The sequence below is a fragment of the Phaethon aethereus genome (genome assembly GCF_964289735.1).
Source record: "Phaethon aethereus genome assembly, chromosome: 7".
Classification (NCBI taxonomy): domain Eukaryota; kingdom Metazoa; phylum Chordata; class Aves; order Phaethontiformes; family Phaethontidae; genus Phaethon; species Phaethon aethereus.
Window position 1 is genome coordinate 19,880,219 of NC_138583.1, and position 24,607 is coordinate 19,904,825.

The 24,607-nt window shown below is 45.9% G+C and overlaps 1 protein-coding gene across 1 annotated transcript in view; it reads right to left on the reverse strand.

Moving 5' to 3' along the window:
• PAX2 (paired box 2) overlaps positions 1-24,601 on the reverse strand; it is an 81,110-nt gene extending 56,509 nt beyond the window's left edge. Inside the window, exon 1 of the mRNA XM_082002132.1 lies at positions 23,662-24,601. Coding sequence (XP_081858258.1) covers positions 23,662-24,017 — 356 coding nt within the window. The 5' untranslated portion in view covers positions 24,018-24,601. The remainder of the gene's footprint in view (positions 1-23,661) is intronic.
• Between the last annotated feature and the right edge of the window lie 6 nt (positions 24,602-24,607).

Sequence of the window (24,607 nt, forward strand, 5' to 3'; positions counted from 1 at the left end):
AGGGGACTTGGTGCAGGGGTGAGACAGTGATGCCTTCTCTGCATCAGATCACTTCCCACAAAAGGGCTCATGACCATCTCAGTGATGCTGGCATCAAAGCATGCCTGAGGAAAAGAGGGAGAACATGGGATGGGAAGAGGCAGCCTTGGGGACCTTGGTGACAGCCCCCATGGAGCCAGCAATATCCCACCTGCAGACTGGTGCTGCACAGGCATAAAGAGCTCTGAACATGGCTTTGGTTCAGATAGGAGAGAGTCTTATGTTTCTGTGCATGGGTCGAGACACAGCTGAATTCACAATTGAGCAAAAGGAAGGTGGGGGGGAAGTCTTGTTTGCACAAAGAAAGTTCAAAATGGAAAGCAAGCTTCACAGCATGGTGAGGAAAAACAACCAAGGGATTTGGGGGGTGGAGGATGGGAAATAGAAAGTCTGATAGTTAGAGCCTAATCTTAGGGAAAGGGCTTCAGTTCCTTGCTCTGTCATGGACCTCTCATCAAGACTTTGGACAAATGGCATTTCTCTCTGTGCTCTGTTTCCTGCCTGAAGTGTGAAGATAGGAGCATTGCCGTGCCACCTGGGGCATAGTGAGGACAGCTGGAAGGAGGAGTGAAGGGCTCAGACTCTCTAATAACAGGGGCCAAGGAAGTGCTTCAGCGAGCTGTAGCACAGTATTGGCTTCGTTCCCCTGCTTGAAGCAGAAGTGACATGTACCCTGCTGACAGTGGCTGTACGTGAAGGGAAGGGAGGTAGGCAAAGGCAACAGCAGCTTCAGCTGTACTGGCTTTGGTGGTCACGTTTGAATTTGCACCAGCAGATGTAGCTGGGAAGATCAGAGCTGCAGTTGCCCCCCAAAAGCCACAACATAATTTCCATTAAGATATGTGGAGGGCAGTAGCTTCTCCTACTGCTCTCAAAATCTACCGCAACACTTGCAACCCTCAGAACAACCACTGACATTGGCAAAAGCAGCAGACTCAGCTTCCTTGCTAGCTGGCCTCGGGCTCTGGCGCTCCTTGCCAAGACAGCAGAATGCCTTCAAACCCTGCCATATTCAGGGGCCACGAGCAATATTCACACGTTCAAACTCTCTCCTGTCATGAAAATTACATTTCCTTGTCCCTACATTTTGGAAAGGGACAGAGAAGAAGGGTGATCATGTACTACGTTAGTATATAAGCACAGGTATGACAGATTAATTAGAGTGATGAGATAGATAGATTGATAGTCCTAAAAGGTGCCTGAAGAGGGATTATCTATTTTCCTGAAGCTTCCAAATAGATCAGAGGTTAAAATGGAGATACCTTGCATATCTCGAAACACAATCCCAGCCCTCTCCGAGAAGATTTGACTCCTTATCTGCTGTTAATCTGTGCAGGTCCATCAACTTCACTGGAGCTACACTGACATCATGCCTGAAAACTTGGGGAAAAGAAGTGCCCCTTTGTTCCAGGTTAGTTGGCCCACTTCAAACACAAGAGAAAGCCCAATCCTGCCCTTTTCTCCCACTGCATCTCTTGGCTGCACTCTGAGGAGAGGCAGAATTCACAGCAGCAGTTTTACTATCTGAAGGGCTTAAAGAGGAGCTAGGATTTTTTTGTTGTTTTAAATCAGTGACCCATGATGACACCATATGGTTTTATTTCATTTAATTTGAGCAGAGCATTAACGTTCAGCTTCTAGCAGATCTCTACCCATTCCAGTTCTGCTGTGCTACACGGTACAAGTCCAGACGTAAGGAAGAGGGGTGGAAGGAAAGAAAGATGACGATGCTTGCCTTCTGGGAGGGGGGAGATCTGCCAGGCCTGCCAGCTCATCCTGCTGAGCAGTAACACACAACTTCATGCCACTGGTACTGATGGGGTTGACAGTGGTCAGCCCCATGTGTACAGGTTGCCTAGCCTGACCTCCCAGAGTAAATTGCTGCATTAGACTTTCAGAAACATTTTCCCATCCATTTGTGTTAGGGTGCAAAACCCACCTGGGAAACAGAAGGTGCGCTTGAATAGTTGCTGTGTTCTGCAAAGCTGTGGCTACAGAGCCATTGAGATCCAGGCTGGCTGGCTTAAAGCTGGCTAAAGTACATCTACATGAGCTGCAGTCAAGCAGTGACTGCAGCATCGAAATGTCCTCAGGCAGGTGTTTCTACTTTTATTACACAGTTCACGTTTGGAAAGCTTTCTTTGCAGTCAGGAAAGCCAGAAATTCATTAAAATCCAAACATCTAGAAGATGTCATACACTTTACAAAATATTGGAAGCAAACTTGATCGTGGGTGTAGATGTTTGACACCCCCAGTTTAAAGCAAATTAGGGAAACACTAGAAGACAAAAAGGGTTCTGCTGGCCTTGGATGTAGAAACACAGGCCTGGGAGGAACCACCTGGATCGTCAAGTCCAAATTCTAATATCATAGGCAACCATGGAGCAGATGTTCAACTCACAGCACCCACGAGAGTATTCGTCCCAGCAGCTACAGACCTACCACTCCCCCTCAACAAACTCATAGTCTCTGCAACAAAAGACCAAAAGCTTCCAAAATGACAAGCCACAGGAAGACAGCACGAGAGAAGCACTGCCAGTGGCTAGGTCCCCTTCACTAGCAAGAGATTTCTGCCATGAAAATGCCCAGAAATATTTTACCTCCTAGGAATTAATCATTTTCTAAGAGTACACATACACTTCAATGACTGCGGTGCAAAGCGACATCTTCTATTACTTATGGACTGGCCAGCTCGGGTCCTGCTAGCAGCGTTGCTGCCGCAGCGTGGAGCTGGCGTGGGGTACAGCCCCACGAGCTGCCAGCACGCCGGTGACCGCCACGCAGCACGGGCCGGAGCTGTCAGAACAGCAGCTGTGCAAGCAGGTGACTTAAGAAGACCTCCAGAAACGCATGGGCTTGCCAAGGTTAAATATCTTAATCTGGAGCATGGGAACTTTTAATTGAAAGCTTTGCTTTGAGCCCATTTCCAGTTATTAAAATTCAGGAGCCTGTGCTGAATTCCTTGTGGACATTCATTTTGATTAACAGAAGACATGTGTGCACTAGGAAAGGAGTCTTGAACTGGGAGGAATCAAATAAATGTAGATAACATTCTCAACTCTCTTGCAAGTTATGCCATACCCAGTATTTTGTGTAAAACCTCAGGTCTTGAAGATAAGCAATTATTTCAGCTTTCATTTAATACCAAGGTATTTCTGTCTTTCATGGCTGCAAAGACCAAGTGGAAGTGGGACCTGGCTGCCTCCCAATGGGCCAGAACCAGAGGCAAAAAAAAAAAAAAACAAACAACCCATATACATTCTTATTTACAGCCCTGTGAATTTTATGCCAGTCTCTTGGGTTTAGAGAGTATTGACTCAGGACTTTTTAACTTTTGGGCTTGGCAGAATTGTGTATTAGCTGTATATTGTCTCTGTATCCTCTACAGTGCTCCACTGCAGTATGTGCTTGTGTGTGTTGGGTGAGGATATGATTCCCTTTACAGGGATGTCATTGTGTGTTCCTCCCGTAACATTTGTCAGAACTGGTGAAAATTTCATAGTGGAGCCTTTGCCAGTAGAATGTGTTTGTGCAAAATCAAAAAAAAAAAAACAGTGCTGGGAATGTGTCAATTAGATCTACTGTTATTTTTACCTTGGGTTTTACAGAAATTAACAAAATTGTGAGAAGAATTTCAGCCTTATCAGAATGGAAATTTTTTTTTTCCCCCCTTTAAAATTACTTTTTTAGGATGAATGAGAGACTATGCTAAAAAAAAAAATAGAATAATATATTTAGATTTTATTGAAATAGCAAGTTCCATATTTTAAAAAATTCTTATTAAAAATGAAAACCACGTCGAAAAGTTGAAAATTTCCACAGAGAACCTGAATCTTTCCTTTCCTATTCTAGTCCTCACTGCTCTTGGTATTATTTATTCCCTGCTTTATCATGCTGCCCAAAGCAGCCAGGCACAGGCAAGCACCTCAGAGTGCAGATGCTACATAGGCTTCCAGCATAAAGTTGGTGCCCATCTCCACAGAAGACAGTCTAGGTTTCATATTTATAGGACAAAGCCATCTTCTTATAATGAAAGGACAAGTCTGTAGCCAGTCTGTTTGGCTCGTGTAAGTCACTATCAGGTCTGATGTTTGGAGAATAGGAGCTATATGTTTGTTTATGTATCTACATTGCATTTGCAAACGCACTAGCATTTGTCTCAGTACATACTAATTTATCATACAATGTGCGTACTTGTTTATCTTTGCCTATAGGTCTGTATTTGTAACTGTGGCTATAAGGAGTTAGACATTTGGGTCACATAGCATATATTCAGACCTCATGAAGAACTAATAAACATTTATTCAACCAATACAGTTTTTAACAGAGTTTAATGGGCAAATAGGCTGTGGAGATCTGTCACTTGTAACCATCAACAGCTAGCTATATGCATGTGTTTGTACAGCATCAAGCACAGTTATTACAAATAATAAGTCATAAGCCCCTAGAACTCATCGGTAACAAGACTATAATATCCAGTATATAATACCTAACCTGTCTGAATACTGATATATAATTAATGTGGAACCTTGCTGGATTATAAGACCCATACCAGGGTGTGCATTTGCATAGTTGCATAAGTTTGTGAGTACAGATCTGCTCTATTTCTAAACCATATATCTGGCATCCATCCCATTAACTGCAGAGCTACGGGTTTCTGTGGGCCTTCGGCAGCCTATGCTTTCCGTCCTCTCCTGCTACGATCGCGATGGCTGATGGAGTACACAGGACTTTTGGGATCCCCTTTTTGGGGCCCCTGTGTAAATACCATCTCTGTCCACAGGAGTTAGCAGTCTAAGGCTTCACCTACATACGGCTATGCAAAATAACTAATTTGAATTAATTGAATGTGTGAAATTAAAATGGTCTAGTTAAACTTCATTACACCTCTGACTCCCTTGTTTAGAATCAAGGCAGCTTTAATTTCGCTTAGCTTACTTCACTTTGGAAATGAAGTAAACTAAATTCAATTTAGGACATTCAAATTTTGAATGAGCATCTGAACAATGTTTTAATGCTTTTAACCGATGCACTTGCAGAGGTAATTCAGATTAATTTTCTCATTTGCCCCCATGTAAACAAGCCTGTTTCCTATTCCTTGTCAATGAAACCGTCTCAGCTGAGACTCCTTCAACAACTCCAAATTGACAAACAACCTCCCAAGAGCAGCAGTTTAAACGATCCTCCCACATGCACAAGTGTTTCCTCATCCCCACATCCCCATGCAGGCAACTTTTCTCCCTGTGAGCTTTGGTGATCTCTAAGACTGATTTGTCCAGAACTTGGCACACTGAGCCAGGCACTAGCTGGGGTGAACACAGAAAAGGAGCAATTGTTTAACACTATCTGAAGAACTGAGTTATAAACATTTAATTATTCAAACTTTACAGTTTAGGCTTTTGCAGTGGAATACTGTGTTGCAAATGACAAGATATTCTTTCTGAAAATCACAATATTCTAGAGAATGTTAGTGATTTTGTCCAGTTCCATTATTTAAAAACATGGTTCCTTTAATCTGGATGAAGTACTTGTTCACCTAATGAATCGGAATACCTCCAGTTGTAAATTAGCAGGTATTTAATTTTTTGATCTAACTTAGATTGGACAAGGTCAGATGTCATAGGTAGAGGAGTACAGAGGAACATAGGCAATGGTATTTAAAAAACTACACTACTTTTACATTTTTGCTTGAGTATTGTAGTCTAAGAAGACAGGAGGTAGCATAAGGTGGCCCAAAGTTTCTATCTTGCCATTTTTGAAGGACAGTTGCAAAATCAATCATGAATAAAACAATCTTAGATATAACACAGAAGTATATTTTTAATGCAAAAATATTAATCTTTTTAAAGCGTAACTTTCATTACCTTGCTTAATTTTAAAACCACACTGTGTATTTGGTCAAAAGACGTCTTAGGAGGAAAATGTTGTCTAACATTATTTTTATCACAATGCAAAAAAGCCCTTGAAAAATTGCCTTGTGGAAAATCTCAACTCAGAGAAAGCACCCGCCCTAAATCTTTGCTAAAAAGTCAACTAGACAAACAAAAAAACAAACAAAGCAAAGAAAGACCACTTAAATATCCCAAGCCATCGAGTACTATTTGATTAGATGGTTAGGCTATATTTTTGTGTGCTTGTTTTTTATGGAGTTAGTGCTAATGAATAAATGTTGTTTGATGGCTACTACAGTCTCAGCTCTTTGACCGGTAGAAAATTAGCATAGTTTCTCTGAAACTGTTACCAGTTTAATATAATAGGGAGATGGTCCTGTCTATTAATATGCTTTTGCAGAGTGCATTTGAGTGTGTGTGGGCATCCATTTACGTGCAGCTAGCTAAAAAGATACCACCATAAGTAAAACCTAGGAGAGTAGCAACCCATCGGTTTGTGCAACTTTTTCGGTGGGGATATACGGCTGTACGAGGCTATACGGATGTACCAGTGTGTGCGTGTATGTGCTTGTGCATCTGCACGCAGAGTCATTTGCACGTCTGTCTGCAGGTGTGTTTCTACTTCTGCATATAACCTGGCTGTGGTGCTTTCTGAATAGCAATGAGCTCAGTAAAGGCACGTATGTATTTGTATCTGTGTGTGCATCTGTCTGCGCATGGACGGGCTCGCGTGGCGCCTGTGGATGCGTTTTTTCTTGTGCGGCTTGTGTGTCCCTCCTGCGAGATGGATGCCTTCTTGCGGTCTGATCTCGGTCACTGTGGGTGCTTTCGTTCCCGTAAAAGGCAGCGTCCTTCAGCAGCAAAAACACTGACTGGGCATCAGGAGACCTGGATCCTGATCCAGCCGCCTTGTTACAAGCTCTGCGGCTAAGCAGACTCTTTTAATTCACTCTGTGCCTCAGTTTCCCCTCCCATCTGTTTTTTTATGAAGACGGGACATAGACTATCTGCTACTATGTGGGCGTATGTAACGCCGTATGTGGTGGTCCCGCTCCAGACTCTGGGTCCTGAGAGAATCATCTGATGCTATGCCCCTGCCTTACAGTAATATCCATCCCTGCACACCTTCGTGTGTTGGTGTTTCGGTGTCCATCTGTGTACTTTGTGGCTGGCTATTTGTAGTTTTGTTGAAGAGTTTATCTCCCCCATGTACATACAGAGCAGGGGGAGGTGGAAAGGAAGGAGTTATTAAATGCCAAGCGGATATGCAATAAATCCCATTGATTTTACAAACTCCAGCTTGTCTTCAATCTCTTTCCATTCTTTATCCTGGGGGCATTGCAACAAACCCCTATTTTAAATACCTTTTCTTTCCCTTCCCCCTTCCCCCTCCTCCCACTCCCAAAAAAAGTGTCAATATTTTATTTGGATTTTTAACTTCACTCCATAACAGTTGTTTGACCTCCTGACTCATGTGAGTCACATAAATTCTGGGACTTTATTCAGGAGCCATGTTCCTGCTATTGAATAAGCAATTTGGGAGGGTGAATTAATGACTTGTGCTGTTGCTGGAAAGTCCCTGAAGAAATATTAAAATTGCTTGCAGACTGAATCAATACTCACTGAACACCCAGCACGAGGACCTGGGCTTTTTAATGGCTACAAGCAGCGGCACTTGGTAGAGGAAGGGGAATTCCTGTACACACGACGCACGCAGGCACACACACCCGCCAGCAGCCTTCCCCTGGCCGCGCTGGCTTTTTCGGTAACGGCACATTCTTGTGCACGCAGCCTGGTACGAGCCAATGCCTGCTGTGCCAGGGAAAGGACTTAAGAGTCCCGTTCCCCCGTCTCCCTCCCAAGAAGATCGTGCAGGGTTTGCAAAAGCCGGCCGCTCAGGCCTTGTGTTAAGCACTTGGGTTAGCGTGCTCCGGCACAGTCGGCGAGGTGCAAGGAAGGTCCGTGATTTGTGGCGTTATGAGCGTGTTTCATGTGAGCACTTTGCTTTTTTCCTCTCTGAAGGGGAAAGACACAAGTGCTGTGATAGATTTGGGTGTGCTGCTGTGGTCTGGGAAGAGGATTGGGCTGTTTTGCAGAGGCACATCTGTGAGGTGGCTCTGCGGCTTTGGGTGCTGAACAGTGCTTGCAGCTGTCCATAGCCTGGGTGTGTTGCACTTCTGATAGTCAGTAGGTTTTGCTTTCTTACGTTGGCTTGTGTTATGGTGAGTCTCGAATGTCATGTGCCCCTGCTTGTGTTAAAAGGGACCGCATGATGCTTTTGGTCATTGAGCAAAGGTGTCATGTCACTGAACCAGCCTATTTTGATGGCTGTGGGTGCAATCCTGCATGGTCCTGAGTGCCCTGTGGGTCCACCAGCCTCACTAGGACATGAACGTGCTTGGCGCTCTCCTCACTGAGGCTTTTACTATTTATTACTCGCGAGGCTGACAACAGCCAGATTTTGCCCACACCCTGACTTTTGCTCTAAGCTCCTCCAGCAAGGATGGGTTTTGTTGCCAGAATTTTCTGGTTCTCCTTTGAGAACGTGGCACCGAGTTTTGCCATTGTGGTCGTGAATGGCTGTTTTGTATTCGCTTGTTGAGCAGCTGTTATTGTGTATTAACACCGGGGTGGGTGCGCTTTGTATGACCGCATGTCTGTCTCATTGATTCCATCAGTATTATTTTGTAATCGTGTGTCTCTGTGATTGAGTTAGTGTGAATTTCAGGGCTCCTGTGTATTGAATAATGATGTCAGGGATTGGGTTGTTTGACTGGGTAATGGCCTCTTTTCAGTGTTGTAAGTGAATGTGTCCTTCTCCTGTTTCCCTGTCTCGGCTGGGACCAGATCATTTACACTAGGTGATTCTTTAAGATGCTCACATGCACTAGAAGAATATCCCTTTGGCTTGCAAGCTCTCCCTGCCAGCGAGGCGTGCCGAGGATACGCCGCTAGCGCGTCTGTGACACATGGGGTGGCACATCAGGCTGGTTCTCAGCCACATGCTTCAGGGGCTGTGGCCACTTCCTTGTGAATAACCGTGTGTGTGCGTCAGCATATTTCAAGGCTATGTGAAGATGTTTACGTGTGTGTGTGCCTTCTGGTGCACTCAGGGGTTTTGCTAAGACTTTTCAGTTATCTTTTTGGATAAGTCTCCATATCCTAAGTTTCTTCACAAATATACACAAGACTATACTGTGCAGTTTCAAATAGATTCGACTGAGTCTGTGAAGGGATCCATAAATTAATAGATACGTCTACAGTGAAGACCACACTTGCCTTTGCAAGGGTGCTTTGTGTGACTTTCTGTATTAATGCATAGAAGGGTGTCCGTGTCAGCTAGCAGATGCCTCTGATCTGTGTGTGAGTGCCTGGCAATGCTCCCATGTCCGAACTGACCTGAGCCTCTCATATATGTAAGAAAGAATGGGATTCTAGGTCAGCAGCACTTAGCAGTAAATATATGTGCTAAGAAATTTTAAATGTACAACGGATCTCTGGATTTGTGCCACGGCTTCTGACTTGCGTGGATCTTGTGCACTAATGCCCTAAGACAGTGTAGCCACATTTGGTGCCTTGGAAATGAACAAGAGAGTTCAGTTATTTTTCAGCTGACGATTACGTGTCATTGCCGCATGGATTTATTTGCTCTGTGCAGGCAATCTGTCTGGCATCGGGCCTACTCTCTGCTTCCTCAGCCATCAGGATTTGGCCCAGCAGCAGTCACATCCAGACAAAGTCTATGAAAAAGGCTGCAAAAGATCCAGAAAACTTCCAAAGAGAGCTCTCAGCTGTGCCCTCTCCCCAGAATATCCCATCAGGGAAAAAACCATGACCTCTCTCAGTCAGGTCATTTATATTGCTGGGATTTAGCAAGCCAGTGAGTTTAGCTTATATTTTTCAGTGAGGTTGCTAACAGGTAACTGCTTACTCCTCCTTGCATTAGCTCAAGCCTTGTTACTTCCCCTGCCTCATTGTTTGTGCTCTCCCACTCTTCTTCCCCCTTTCTCCTCTGTATCCCTGCCTGCATTTGACCTTGGAACAGATGACACCATCCTTAGCCCACCCACTGCTTTACCAGCTCCCACCCCTCACACTGGGGTAGCAGCATCAGGGTAACAGGGGGAGGGAAAAAAATGAGGGGGGGGAGGGGGAGAGGGAGAGAGACCTGTTTGAAAATAATTGGAGGCTGTTAAACAGAGGAGCCCAGCATATCACTCTAGTAATGGAAATAAATTCCATTGTATTTGCATTTTAATTTTCCACATAAACAAAGGCCCGGAGTGTGCTGGCTTCGCCAGAATCACCGGCCAGAATTTAATTAGAAATGAAAAGTTTATAGGGTCCTCTTTAATGCGATTAATGCACAGTTAACATTTATCACATACATATGCTGGAATCGCCTTTTTTAAGCAACCACCGGCCATGAAATGAATTTCTTTTCAACTTTTTTAGTGTGCATGAGGAAGGCTGTCTCTGGTGAGGCGGTCCAGTGAGCACACTCCTGACAGCTTGGTAAACTGCAGCCCACAGAGGCTTAGTAGCCCCCATCCTCACTGAGGAAAGTTCAAGGTGGCTTAGAGGGAAGCATGGTCTAGTGGTTAAAGCCTGAGGTTGGGAGTCGGGGGATCTGGATTGTATTCCCAACTCTGCCACATGCTCACTGCATGACTGACTTGCTCTCAGCGTCTGTTTCTCTGGGTGTTAAAAATAAAAGAGAAATCAGCTGGAAGAAGATATCTCAGCGCCAGACCCCTCCGTGTCTCAGGCTCTCCAGAAACTTGCCCAGCCTTGTTGTATGGGATCGGGACTGGATCTTACACTGTGCTGACCTCTCAGCCCATCTCCCCATGCCCCAGCATCCCTACGCTGGCCGCGGGGACAGGGGAGCACCCGCAGTGCTCGCTTGATGCCAGAGGCTGGGTCTCCTGGAGGGACTTCTTCACACTGCCCCGGCTGCCTGCGGTAGCGCTGATCCCTGCGCATGGGTTCGCATGGATCTCTCATTGCTTGTGTGAGATACACATCTTCCTGCCAAGGAGCACGAGGCAGGAGGGGAACAAACTCTGCCTGTGCAGCGTGGGAGCCCTGACAGCCCTGCCATGAAGGGACCTGTATTCTGAGGCAGCTCCATGTTTCTTAAGGGGATCCTCTCATGATAGTTTGGTCCAAAAAACTGCCAAGAATGGCTTGTGAGATACTGGGGCCGCCAAACCTGAACCTCAGATCCTAACATAAACCTAATCAGGAGCAGCTACCAGCCCTCCTTGTGGTAGGGGTAATTATACCTCCCTCACCCTAAGGGGCCCTGAGAAGTAGCCCCGTGGGTGCTTACAAAAAGCTTTGAGCTTGTCTGCACAGGGACACTAGGAAAAGCAAGTCTAAATCTAGACAAATTATCAATATCCTTCTCTTGCAGAGCACCATGCTGAGATAAAAGGCCAAAGGTGAACACCTCCCCTGTGAGCCTGTGCCCCTGCCAGAGCCAGGAGGGCATCAGGTTTGTCACCTCCCTGCCTTCTCCTGGCTCCCAGAGGGGACCGTATCGCTGCGGGGTCCCCATTGTCCCTTCTTTATGTCCCCTCTCTTGCTCTGGCTGTGTGACAGGCGGGGGCTACAGCCCCCCCTACTCCCACACTTCCTTTCTGGGCTTGCAGACAAGCAGAGCAAATAAACCAAGCCCATGGACACAGAGTGTTAGCGTGTTAGGGACACAGCAGGGGAAGGAGGAACATGAAACCTCTATTGATCCCTTGAGGAATGATGTCCCTTCCTTATCTTATCAGATTCTCTTCACTCTTCAATTATAGTCTGTTGAAATTGGCCTCTTAACCCAAACAAGATAACCTGGGTAATGAGGAGAAGAGTGTGAGGGAAGGGGAGGGGAAAGGAGAGGAAAGCAGAGTCCAGTGCATTAAACTACGGCTATCATTAGAAATGCCTCCTTCAGCATAACCCCCTCTGCCCCCACTATCCCCAGGTATCCCCTTTTTGAATCATGTATGAGATGAACTAGTCCATATCTGCTCCCTGACAAATGCATCACGCCATATACATCCCTCATTCCCTCAGATGCACTAGGTACCCCCAACAGGCACGTGTCCCTACATTTGTACATGGCATCTCTGTGTATACGTGCGCTTGCCCTGCCGTACGCCTTCTGTGTTCACACCTCTCAGCAGATGCCACTCTGTCATACGCAGACGTGTTTGTGTTACTGACGCTGCCCATCTCACCAGCTGCAGTCTCCTCAGCACATCGGTGGTATGGCTGCCATAGGGCCTCATCCCCAGGTCTACCCAAAAGAACTGCTGACAAAGATAAGAGCGCTGCTAGGACCCCCTCGTGCATCCGTTCACAGCCACAGTTCATCCGTGCATTCACACGACTGCCTTGCAGTCGAGAAGCAGCCATGCAGAATCCTGTGCAGAGCCCCACAAAACTAGACAGGCTTCCTAAGACACTTATTGCCGTGCCTTTGCTCGCCCCTATGACTCCCTGCGTATAACTGCAGAGTTACGATGTTGTTTCCATGGATAAGACTATTCTTAGTTCTTACACAGACCAGTAATACCTACTTGCTATAAGTCTGTACTCCCAGCTGGACATGTTGCCCTAGTGATATGCCCACACTCCTCCTCGTACACGTCATGGGGTATAGGGCATGTCTCACCCAAATATCCATTACAGAGAAGATTGTCTGGTGGAACAATAGAGACTTAGCGGTCTATCTGCACAAATACACCCGGGTTTCCATGCTCAAATTACTTCACTGTGCACAGAATGGTTCAGAAGCACATTCAAATGGTGCAGAAGGTGCTTTCATTTTGGAAAGGTGGTGCACTAAGCAGTACAAAGGCTTCGTTTACAGGGCTGGCACCCTCCTCTTGCACTCTTCTGAAGACTACATTCCTCAGGATCGCTTTATCCCCTGCCTTTCACTGGGCCAGGGGCATTTTCTTGTATACACATCCACCTGACATGGGCCACACTCCCTTCCGTATCATGTCTCCCTGTGCCATCAGTTCTGACAGTTTTGCCCACTGGGCACCAAGACCCATACAGGGGTCACCCATAGGCATGTATTTTTCTTTAAGTATTTGGAGGTCACAAAAATTCATGTAATCTACAAAAGGGGGTTAGAATCATGGCAGTCATCTTTTTACAAATTTACGCATGCTCTCTCACGTGCAAGCCTACAAACTCACCCAGGCAGGTCCTCCCTGCTCTCCAGCTTGTGCACCTCACAAGAATCTGCACACAGCCAGATACACTTACTCCAGCCATGCTGGCTGCCTCCATATGCACAGACCCCCAGCTCAGGCACACATGTAGCCTGAAATTGTTAAAGCCACGCAAGGGAGTTGGATGTCAATACTGGATGACTCTGCATCTTGTTTGGCACAATGGCCAAGACTGCTGTCTGTAAAACCACAGCAGGTCTGGTTTTGACACTATGCAACTCAAACCTGCCTTAGCTTTTCACGCCATCCTTATCTCTTGCCCTTTCCTCCCCCAATCCCATCCAGCTGTGCTCTCAGCCGCTCTGGGAGCTTCATGTTGTGGCTGTCTGTCTGCCAGAGACAGCACCACCACCATTGTGTCTTTAAAACTCTAAATTTGCTGTTGGTTCTGTAGGGAGAGGGAATCTGTGACATCGCACATTTTCCACTCTGCCTCTGCTTGCACAGCCTTGGCCCATTTTTACATAGCACGTCCCAGAAATGCACTTCCCCTACGCAGTCAGCATGCAAACATGATCTCCTTTCCTTCAGAAATATTACTCCTTCCTTTCCTCTTCTCTTCTACATCTCCTCCTTTCCATGCTGATTTTACAAATAAGTGTGTATGTGGTTTTTGTGTATGTATAATTTATGTATAAATGTATAATTTTTCAAGCTCAAAAGTCTAAATTTAAACAAACAAGAAAGGGCCTGAATTTAGGCAAATGTTAAGAGCAGGCATTATTACATAGCTACACCATGTTGTGGTCTTTCTTTTTAAAGGCAGATGACCAAAAATTGTTCTTAAAAGAATTTTTAGAGAAACACGAGTGTGTTGAAAGGCGACAGTCCCTTCAAAAAGTGCCCAAATGTTAGCGCCCAAGGACTCTATCACAATTTTTAAGTGAGAGCTTGAAAATGGGCAGTGGGGTAATGAGGTTGCCCTTGTATTTCAGTCCAGCTTGAAGAAAATGACAACTAGTTCCGGGAATTGAAGGGCTACGATATTAACACTCCCTGACCAAAGAAATGGGCACTGTTATTATTGCCAGAACCATCCAAACTACCCTGAAACTAGAGGTGGTGCAGGGCATCCTGTCTGACAGATATGTGGGGGTTTCCTCTGTGACTTTGTCGTCTGGTCACAGTCTCTGCTTTTCCTTTTATAAATTAACGAACAGACGTCAATCTGCCTTGCAAAACATGGATGCCACCCTTCTCAACTGAAATACAGTGATGGGCACTTTGAGCAGAACTGATCGCTATTCTTGATGCAATTTGCCTCCAAGCTGGAGATGGACATTTAACCCTGTGCCTTGGACCCTGCTGAGAGGGGAGGGTGCTTACCTTGGAAGGAGCAGGAACTGTTCAAAATGGAGCCGAAGGAATAAAAACTAAATTGGCCCCCAGGAGAGAACAATTAATGGAGGCAAACTCCAGCGTATCTGCGTGTGTATGCATGTGTGCGTGTGTTGGGGGAGTTGCTAGAAGCCTGGGGAACAATACACTGTGCAGATTTTAGAAACGCTACAGGAACTGCAGAGCTAGGGGATGACAGCGCCAAGAAATGTCCTATTTCTATTTTTCATACAGGCAGAGACAAGCCACCAGAATCTCCCTTCCTGATTTAACAGTGAGGTTTGGGTAAATGTTTCATACATAGCATTTTCTGGGAAGCGTATCTGTGAACTCACAGTCCGTTAGCTCAGGCTTTTGGCACATCACTCTTTCTCCTCTCTGTCAAAACTAGTACACACATAAATCCCAAGCCAGACAGAGGACAAAGGAATATCCTTCCCTGACCACATCGAACTCCCGCATATGCTTCCTTTAGCCTACGAGCATTTTGTGTCAGTGTCTATGTGCCTGCCCAGAGATGTGTGTTCCCTGCCATATACCAATATACTCGTATGTAGTACCCAGCCAGCAGGCGCATTTCCCCAAAGGTACCTATCTGCATTGCACTCACAGTCCCCGTATAAATGTCCTATAAAAATCCACAGTATAACTCTGCCTTTTCCTTCCCCATACCTACCTCTGAACACATCAACCTTTCAAATTTGCCTACTATATATATATTAATGTACCCTCTAAACTCCTCCTATCCCATCACTCCTCCTCAGTATCTATATGGACAGATATATTCTGTCCGTATGTCTCAAACACCTCATGCATACATCCTGTCATTCTTCACACCCCAACCACAGCTATTCCTCTCCTATGGCTCCAGGATTGAACTATTGTGTTGTCCATTTCCCAGCGACAAGGGGTCTAGTTACAGGGTTATTGATTGGTTTTCATGCAGACAGATGGATCTGCCTTTGGTCTCCCCACCAAAATCCACCTCTGTATGGGCTGATTGTCACTGCTCCAGGGATAGGATTTCACCAGGAGACCACCCTCCATGCAAACATCCTTCACCCAGGCCACGGATGGTAATAAATGGAGTCAGGCCGAGCCATAATAAAAGCAATTGAGTGGGTTACCTGTGCAGACATGAGATTTATACCTCCTCATATTTGATGTGATTGTTTTATTGAGTTCTCAGTGCAGTTAGGATGCCGTTTATTTATTTATTTATATGCTCTACTTATCGGGGAAGAGGGGGGAGGCTGTCACAGTCTAGCTAGTGTTCAGCCTCCGTCTTGTCAGATGTGAGCTCGGAGAAGAGGGCTCTCCAGTTTTGCTCTGCCTTTCACCTAGACTTGGGCCTGGTGGGTGAGCCCTGGCCTGATACCTCATTTCCTAGAACAGACAAAAATGTTTGTTTCAGGATCCCTGAAACCTTGAGCACTGTCTGAATTATAAGCCTAGTAGAAGCTAAGGGGATGGTGTAAAGAAAGACTTGTGTATATACTGATGTTTTAAAAGAACCTCTCAAAAGAAATTCCTATTTATGCTGTGCCTTTTTTGGACAATGGGCTGTGATCTATGCACAGAGCCTCTTTATGCTATTGCAATAGAAATCATAAGCACCAGCATTGCTTCTGACTCTGTCATCACATGTGAGCATTGAGAAATATTAGCAGGTGCAAATTGATTGGAAATGAATATTTGCAAGTGCACTCCAAGGAGTTTGGAAACCAAGTGATTAGATTTGTGATTTTCAGCTGGGTAGATAGCCATATAAGTGCTACAAAATCAGCTCTCAGTTACTGGCACTAGAGAAAATTGGAGGCTAGCGCTGAATATCATACTGCCTAGTATTTCATCACAAGCCTAAAGGTGTTTGTTGTGGGTTTTCCAGCTCCTCTAGTCAAGTGATAGCATGAGAATTTCAGTTCTCATTCAGTAAAGTATGATTCCAGTGCTTGTGGGGGCTAGAAAAGGGGCCTGTCGGCTCTCTGAAGACTCAAAAGGCTGCATTGTTAAGGTGTTTTTAAAGTTGTTTAATGGGAGTCGGATATCCAAATACCTTTAAAAATTTAGGATAGAAAAGAGAAAACAAGTAAAAACAAACCCATGTTGTATTACAAGTGCTCATTATTTTTATGCCAATTGCATCATTTAGGCTCTGCCTTGGCGTTTTTAAACAGTTGGGACTGGTAAATATGGCCATGCATGCATAGGCTCCAGTAGATTAATTTGGATTACAGTGGAAGAATCCTCACTCCCGTTAGCTCTCAGTTTAAAGAATGATTGTCTGGGAGAAAAACTCAAACCTTTCTGACACTTTCATGAGTAGCAATCATCATCAGAGCCATCTACACACAGATGGGATTTCCTAAAGCCCTAGTTAGCTGCACGGGTGTCAGGCCAATGACAAATGCGTTTGGAATTCTCTACCTTTCCATTTATAGAGACCCTCCCCAAAAGTGGGAACCCTAAATTTTTTGCTGATTGTAAGTAGACAGCCTAACTCCATTTGAATTTCAACGTGCCTTAATTAAAGACCATGGAATCTAAGGGATGCTCAGCCTTGTTCAACTGTTAGGAAGTCACATTTTTTTATTCAAGTAATACGGAAATATTTTCTTTGAATGGTCTTTAGGATCAGAGATGGATTTTGGGGGATATTTGACATACAGCTAAAAACATGACTTTGTTTTGTATGCATCATGTCATCATACAATAAAGGGTCCAGCTGGCCTGCTAGAGCATTATCTATCTCTTTAGCCAACATGAGATTATTTCTTATTGTATGTTTGCTTGTCATTAATTCCATCTAGTTATATATATTCCAAGAAATCAGGAATTCCTGTGGGATGCAATTCCACAACTTAATAGACCTCCCTATCAGGGGATACCTTCTGCTACCATTTAAATGTTTCCTTTCTTGTTTCCTTTCCTTCATTCCTGCCTATGCTGCTTTGTTTAAACATGAATAATTCCCTTCCTGTTGGAGGGACTGTGCCCTTCAGATCACTATATTGTTCTTTGTCATTGCTTGGCCAGGCCACTTATATTTTCTCCTCTTTTCTCCCAAAGTCAAATGAGTTTTTTCACATAATAGTGATTCTGGTAAATGAGGTTTAGCTCCATAAGACTCACTCACCCAGCACTGAAATGCAGCTACCTCTATGGCAGAATGCAGCAATAATTCACTAGATGCAAAAGCTTGAAAATGTTTAACTTCTAGCAAAAATCAAGCTTTCTGTACATCTATACAAAAAAGAAGGGCTGGGATTTTTAGGTGATAAAGAGACCGATGTGGTTCTGAACCTCGAGGTTCACAGAACAGGGAGCTCAAAACTTTCCAGGCACAACCAATTTTACTTGCTAACTGCCTCTGTTGAGCTAATATCTCTGCAATATGAAAATCAGAAAAAAACACATCTAGCTTATTGTAGTTCCCACCATACAACCTTCCAGTGGCCAGATATGAGGAATAAGACAAAGAGAAATGCTGTGAGCATTCATTTACTCTTTCAGCTGCAGTAACATTGTCTGTAACCTCTGCTTTATGAGCCTGTCCTTTATTTGCAATGATAAAAAGAAGATAATACTAGGTTTGTGTCTGATGGAAAAGAATCTGAATTTAAAGGAGTATATTCCCTGTAATGAAGCCCTGTGTGACCCAATCGCTTTCTTTGCTCGGCTGAAAGCAACTGGCAGTAGAAGTCTTCTACCTTGAGAGCATGCCCTGATGCAGGAAATCGCATGGGAACCTTAAGACTCAACATCAACTAAGGGAGAGGATCCCTGCTAGAATCCCGAGTTTCTTCTGTGCACACTAAGAAGTGCCAGGTTATGAGACCTGGTGAAGTCTGCTGGGCACTGTCGGACAAGTTTTCTTCACCCCTGCCTTGCACCAACACACAGTCAGTCAGAGGCTAACCCAGCCTACACGGCCAGACTAATCCTTGGCCTCTCTATTGAGAAAAATGACTTGTGGCTACTAAATACTGATGGCAGTGATAGGTTTGTGTGATACACACACACACACTTGCCAATTAAAACCATGCAATTCATCCCATGTTCACTGCAGGCCATGCAGCTGTCGCTACTTTTGGTCACTATGAACAAGCTGCCATCTCTAAGATACCCTGTACTCTTCCCACTTCTCCCTAGACTCTTTACCTGTCCTCCAAAAATTCCAGATTTGTTTTGTGGGAAAGACAGGGAGAGATTCACCAGTGAATTTGGCCAGGGTGTCCTTCGGGGAAATTCTCAAGCGAGGCTAGTGAGAGTGACTCAGAAAGCTCTGTTTGCATAACATTGATTTCTTCCACATATGACACAGCCCCTGCCCTAATATGCCTGCCTTTTGCCAGACTGGGTTGTTTGTCTTGAGCCGTTACATTTACCTCAAACCAGTCGAGATTCTGTTCAATTCTATCTCCCTTGCGTGGGCTAAAGCCTCAGCTGATGTAAAACAACCTAGCTTCAGTTTTGAACCTTTTCTCATTACGTATTGAACTCCAGGGGTATTTTTACTGAAAGGTCACGCTGAGTTTTACAAAGATAGCTAAATACTGTTATTTTCGTTTTACAGATGGCAAAGGAGCCTCATAAGGAGTCCGTGTGACCTGCCGAAGATCAACCAGAAAGTTAACAGCAAAACTGGTAAGAGAAATTGGATCTCCTAATATGCCATTCTTTGCTCTAAACTACAGGCCTGCCCACAGCCACTGAAATTGGCCACATGATCAATAATATTTCAATGTACAAGTATATTTTACTGGTCATTATAACCTGAATCAATGTGTGTGTCTTTTCATATGTGTTCTTTAAAAGCACATAATGATTGGAGACTTTGACTAGGAATCATTAGCCAATAGTTATATAATGAAACGGGAAACATCTCCCCAAACCAAGCGCTTAACACTAGAAATTAATGTATACCCAATACCTAAGAGAAGACTGAAAAAAAATCTAACGGCTTGACTGAGCTAATATATCCACTAAACTCTATTCTCTGCCATGAGGTATTAGTTAGGTCTGCTGTCAGCAACTTAAGGTCCACGGTGTATCCAGACGGCTGACTGAACTCTGTAATGCTTTGGCTTTGGCATTGCTCGGATAAGGACTAACTGGGAGTCCCTAGTACTGAACACAGCCACAGGAGAGCTGGGACAGAGGGACAAACTGTGTGTATGTGTGTGTGTTTTGCTTTGCCTTTCTGGACCTGTAAGGAATTAATTAATTTAAGAGAAGCCAGAAAAAATGCTTAAACTACAATGTCCTTTGCATCACTTTCTGTATAACCATGAACGTGTGTCTGCGATGTGCTCTGTCCTGTTCCTACTAAAGTACGCTGTCTAAAGATTTTTATGGGGTGATTATCTCACGAAACCTGTGTTCTTAGGCTAACTGTATGTGCCGCAAAACAAAGGAAAATTTCTCATTAACATCTGCCTCCAAGTTCCCACTTCAGAGAGCAGCGCAAGGCTTACAGCCATGCCTAAATCCAGTTGAAATATTCTAACCCAATGTGACCAAAGATAACTCGTTTATAGTCATACGATAGGTGGAAAAGTTTGGGCTGGCAGGGTGCTCAAGAAGCAAGGTGCTCAAGTGATTTAAAGTAAGCATTAATTGCTTACCAAAGCATTAAGAGCTTCTGTCACTTGCCTGCTTCTCGATTACATGCATTGTGTGTGTGTGTTTACATATATGCATGTATATATACGTATGTATATATATGTGTATACCTACACATACACAATAGGTTTATACTGTATGGTACCTAATGTATGAAGCGGGAACAGGAAAGATCCCAGTGCAGAGATAAGTCTCAATCCTGTCAGTTCTGGTGCGCTTTGCTTATTAACTAGTATACTCGCTAGACTTTTTCACCATAATTAAAGGAAAACTACCACATAGCAGAAGACTTTAATTTTTTTCCTGAATCTTGACAGGGTAGATAAGTCATGTTTTCCACCAGAGTTTGTATCTAGCCTTTACATGCATGAGTTTGGTATGAACAAGTTTCTGATAAATCGCAATACAGAATTACATGTCGTCGCAAATGCGTCCTGATATTCTCCGTGCGACTCTGACAGATCAGTGCAATATAGGCACATAGAATTCACATATCAGAAAAAATAATTAATGGAAAATAGATTTTAAGAATGTTTTAGGGAGACCTTAAAAATGAAATGGAAATTGCATTGTTTTGTAGTCTCTCACCCAAAAGCCTTTGTTAATGTTAGACTAATCCCCAGAAAGAAAGAAAAGAAAATGTAATGAATACATTTCAGAAAAACTTAAAATAACCGAAAATAATTTTTTCCATGTACAAGGAGATCTCCAGTTTGAAGTGCAGTATGCACAGACTATCTAGGAACATAGGTAACTTATATTTCTATAAATGCCTCGCTTATAGTCTCAAGATGTTAAACCGCTCATGGATGTAGCTCTAACAGTTCTGGACACTGGGCCAATGCACATTTTGCTTTGGAAACTTTACATCTTGCAAAAATAAGACAACAGATATTTCTAGAAGGTTGGTTTTAAAAAATTGTCATCTATCTGAAGCTGCTCAGAGTCAGAGTGTTAGATTAACTACAATTCGCGATCGTACCGCAGGTAAGGGATGTGCTGTTACAAAGGATTGACCGAATTCTGTATGTGTATTTTGACAATGGGGAGAAAAAAAAATGTATATTTAAATTGTGAACTTAGTCCCCTCTTCATGTTATGTGAGTTTTGTGAGCTGGAGTCACAGAAGTGATGAAGCTCACGCTACTTGCCGTGGCACCAGGATTGGGCCCGTATATACTTGCTATTTCCTATTCTGCTGCAATTTTTTCCCAGTTCGATGCCCTGTTCTTGCCTAGCACAGACTTGCAAATCTTATGACCTGTGATATAATGGGCTCACTTCCTCACAGATGTGAGTTTTGGGGAGCCTCATACAAAGGGTGGGAAGATGGGCCTGAATTTTTAAAAGGAATGGGGAAAGACTTAATCATGTGAAGCCAAAACGCTCTTGTGCCTTGGTGACTACACACTCAAATGCCATTGCAGTATGATCAAACATGGTGGGTCACAGCTAAACCTCTTCAATGTAATCATGCTTAGCAGCTACAAAGTACTAGTCCTTCTCAAAGCATTTTATAAGCACGACCTAACTGACATCTGTTCCCTCCTCCCTCTGAGAAGGATCAGTTTTCATTTCCAAGGTGGGGAAACTGAGGTACAAAGCCCCCAAAGCCCTGCCGCAAACTGGTAGCAAAGGTGGGAGCAAAACCCAGCGCTTGGCCTTCTGCTCGGGACATCATGGCCCCGACACGAGGCATCGGGTCCGGCAGGCGTAAGGCCGAGGCTTCGGTGACATCTGGATGCTAACAGCCCTGGAGCTAACCAAAGTACACCTGTGTGTCGGGTCCGTATATGTTATTCCTCCAAAGAGCCCACAGCCGTTCCTCTGGACTCCTGTACCACCGACTTAATTCCTCCCAGGGACAGCTGGCTGTCCTTCCGCAGCTGCCTTTGTAAGGTGTCTGAATGTCAAACTGTTATTATTTCAATACCTGACTGAGAGAGTAACAGAGGCCTGGAGGTTTTTTAGGAGGGTGTATAATTAGCCGATCAGTATTATGTTACCCTGTTCATAACTTAATAACCATTTTAATACAGATGGCACACACAGGGATAATTTCCTAGGGTAGCCTCGCAGTATATTACAGAGACAGTGTGTCTGAGGGAATCTTTCTTAGCCAAGGTACATTCCACTAGCTAATTCTACCTGCTGTTTTCAAGATGATTTGGGATAATTCCATATCATTTGCAAAATATTAAAACCCATTTATATAGGATGCCAGATTTAGAAATACACAGTCTGAGTTATTAGACATATTTTGATAAATCTGCCATGAAAAGTGTGAGACAAAAAATACCACTGCCTTTTCTTTGCTATTTATTTTTTACTTCCCTTGCTATAAATACACCAGTTTGTTTTTTTTTTTTAAATCTGGCTAAACTTGTTATATATCAAAAGGTTATATATATGTACTGACTGGTGTGTTTTTATCTATGCGGACACTACAGGAGCCCACATGTGTATTTACGTATACCCTATGTACATTTATTTGAGTGGGAAGCACCGTATATTTGGGATTCCATACAAAACCTCATGTATTCTTACCCTGTCAGTGAGGTATTTCGTGCCTACGTATGCACCCTTTGCAAATAGCCCTGCGTCACCCCGTTTCTAGAGGCTGTATTTCTGCGGCCATAGTCAAGGTATCTGTACGTACGTTACACTAAAACTGCGTAATCACTTCTACTGTGTGCCTAAGAGTGTTGTGTGTTGCCGAAGTGTGAAGACCTGATGTTGCGTTTGAACGCGCAGGCATGCGAGCAGCCCCGCACCGTGCTGCGTGTTAGTACTCGATTACATCTATCACCGGCCTTTTGCTCCTGCATCGATCCTTTTTTTTTTTCTTTTTTTGCCTGTCTTATGGTTATTTTTGTCACCTCAAACCTGAGACCGAGACTGAGTCCCTCCACCGACAAAAGCCGCAGCCGAGCAGCTGGGGAGGAGGGGGGGAAATGGTTCGCGATTGCGGAATGGAGCCGGCTGCTCCCAGCCTCCTGCGAGGGCCGAGGGAAGGCAGGGCCTGGCAAGTGCGGCCGTGCCCTCGGGCTAGCTATGAGGGAGCCGCGGCCGTGGGCGCAAAGGAAGCCTTCCTGCGGCGCGGAGCGTGGGGGCTGCGAGCCCGGCCTGGCAGCGGGTAGCGGCAGCCCTTCGGCTCAGAGCCCTAACGCCCTGGCAAGGCTGGCGGTCGCTTACACCCCGGGTAGGGAACACCCGGCCCCGCCGGCCCGAGAAGCCCCCGGGCCTGGCGGCCCGGCGCCCGCGGCGGCGCTGCCCGCCCCGGCGTGCCGCAGCGACCCCCGGGGCAGCCTCGCTCCCCCGCTGCCCGGGCCTGGACTCGGCGGTCACGGCGGGGCCGGGGGTTGGCGGGCCGTGCCCGGGGGTCCCGCTGCGGGCGGGGGGCTGGGGCAGGCTGGGTCTAACCTGACCGAGGAAGGAGCGGGCCGTCCGCGCTGTTGAGGGGGGGGCTATGGGGCCGTAAAGAAGCGGTCGGGCCGCGAGCAGGGCGGCGGGGCTGCTCTTACCTGTTTATGGAGGAGACGCTGGGGACCGTGTCGTTGTCGCAGATGCCCTCGGCCAGTAGCCTGTCCCGGATCTCCCAGGCGAACATTGTCGGGTTTTGTCTCTTGTATTCGGCGATTTTATCCACTACTTTGGGGGTCGCCACTTTGGGTTTGGAGCCGCCGATGACGCCGGGCTTGATGCTCCCCGTCTCGTAATACCTGCGCAAAGGACGGTCAGCGACGTGCCGCGCCCGGAACAGCCCCGCCGTTCCCAAGCACCCGGGGCCCAGCTGCCCTTCGGAGCGACCCGCGGCTCCCGGCCCCGCTCCCCACCTCGGCTTCGGCCCGCCGGTGCGGCGGCGGCTCGGGTGCCTCATGGCGCGGCTCGGCGGGGCGCCGGGACGCCTGGGGTTGGGAGAGTCCCTTCTCCTCTCCAGGGCTCGCTCCCGCTCTCCAATTTTTTTTTCCTTTTGTTTTCCTTTTTTTTTTGTGTGTGTGAGAACCGAGGGACGCTGGGCTGTTCGCTGCCTCCCCCTTCCCCCGCCTCACACACAGTCTCGTTTCAGGCCCGGGGACCGGGAAACAAAACAGAAACCTTCGCTCCGGTGCGGCCGGCCGGAGGCGAAGCCCACCGACCGCGGGGCCGGGCCGGGCCGGGCGGCCGGGCGAGGGGCGCGGGCAGCGCTGGGCTCACCCCCGGCTGTCCCGGCCGGCCTCGCCGCGCTCGAGGAGCTGGCAGAGACGCGGGTGCGGGAGCGCGGTTCGTCCCGCGCCCCCAGTCCCTCGGAGGCGGCTGGTTACCGGGGCAGCTTCGGCCCCGCACACACCGCCCGCACCGGCGCCCAGGGCTCTGCCGCCCGCTGCCGCCGCCGCGCTGCCCAGCGGACGGGCCCCCGCCTCCAGGGGCATTTCACGCCCGGTTACCGGCGGATATTTACGTGTCTATTTATTTGCCCCGTTGTTTGTT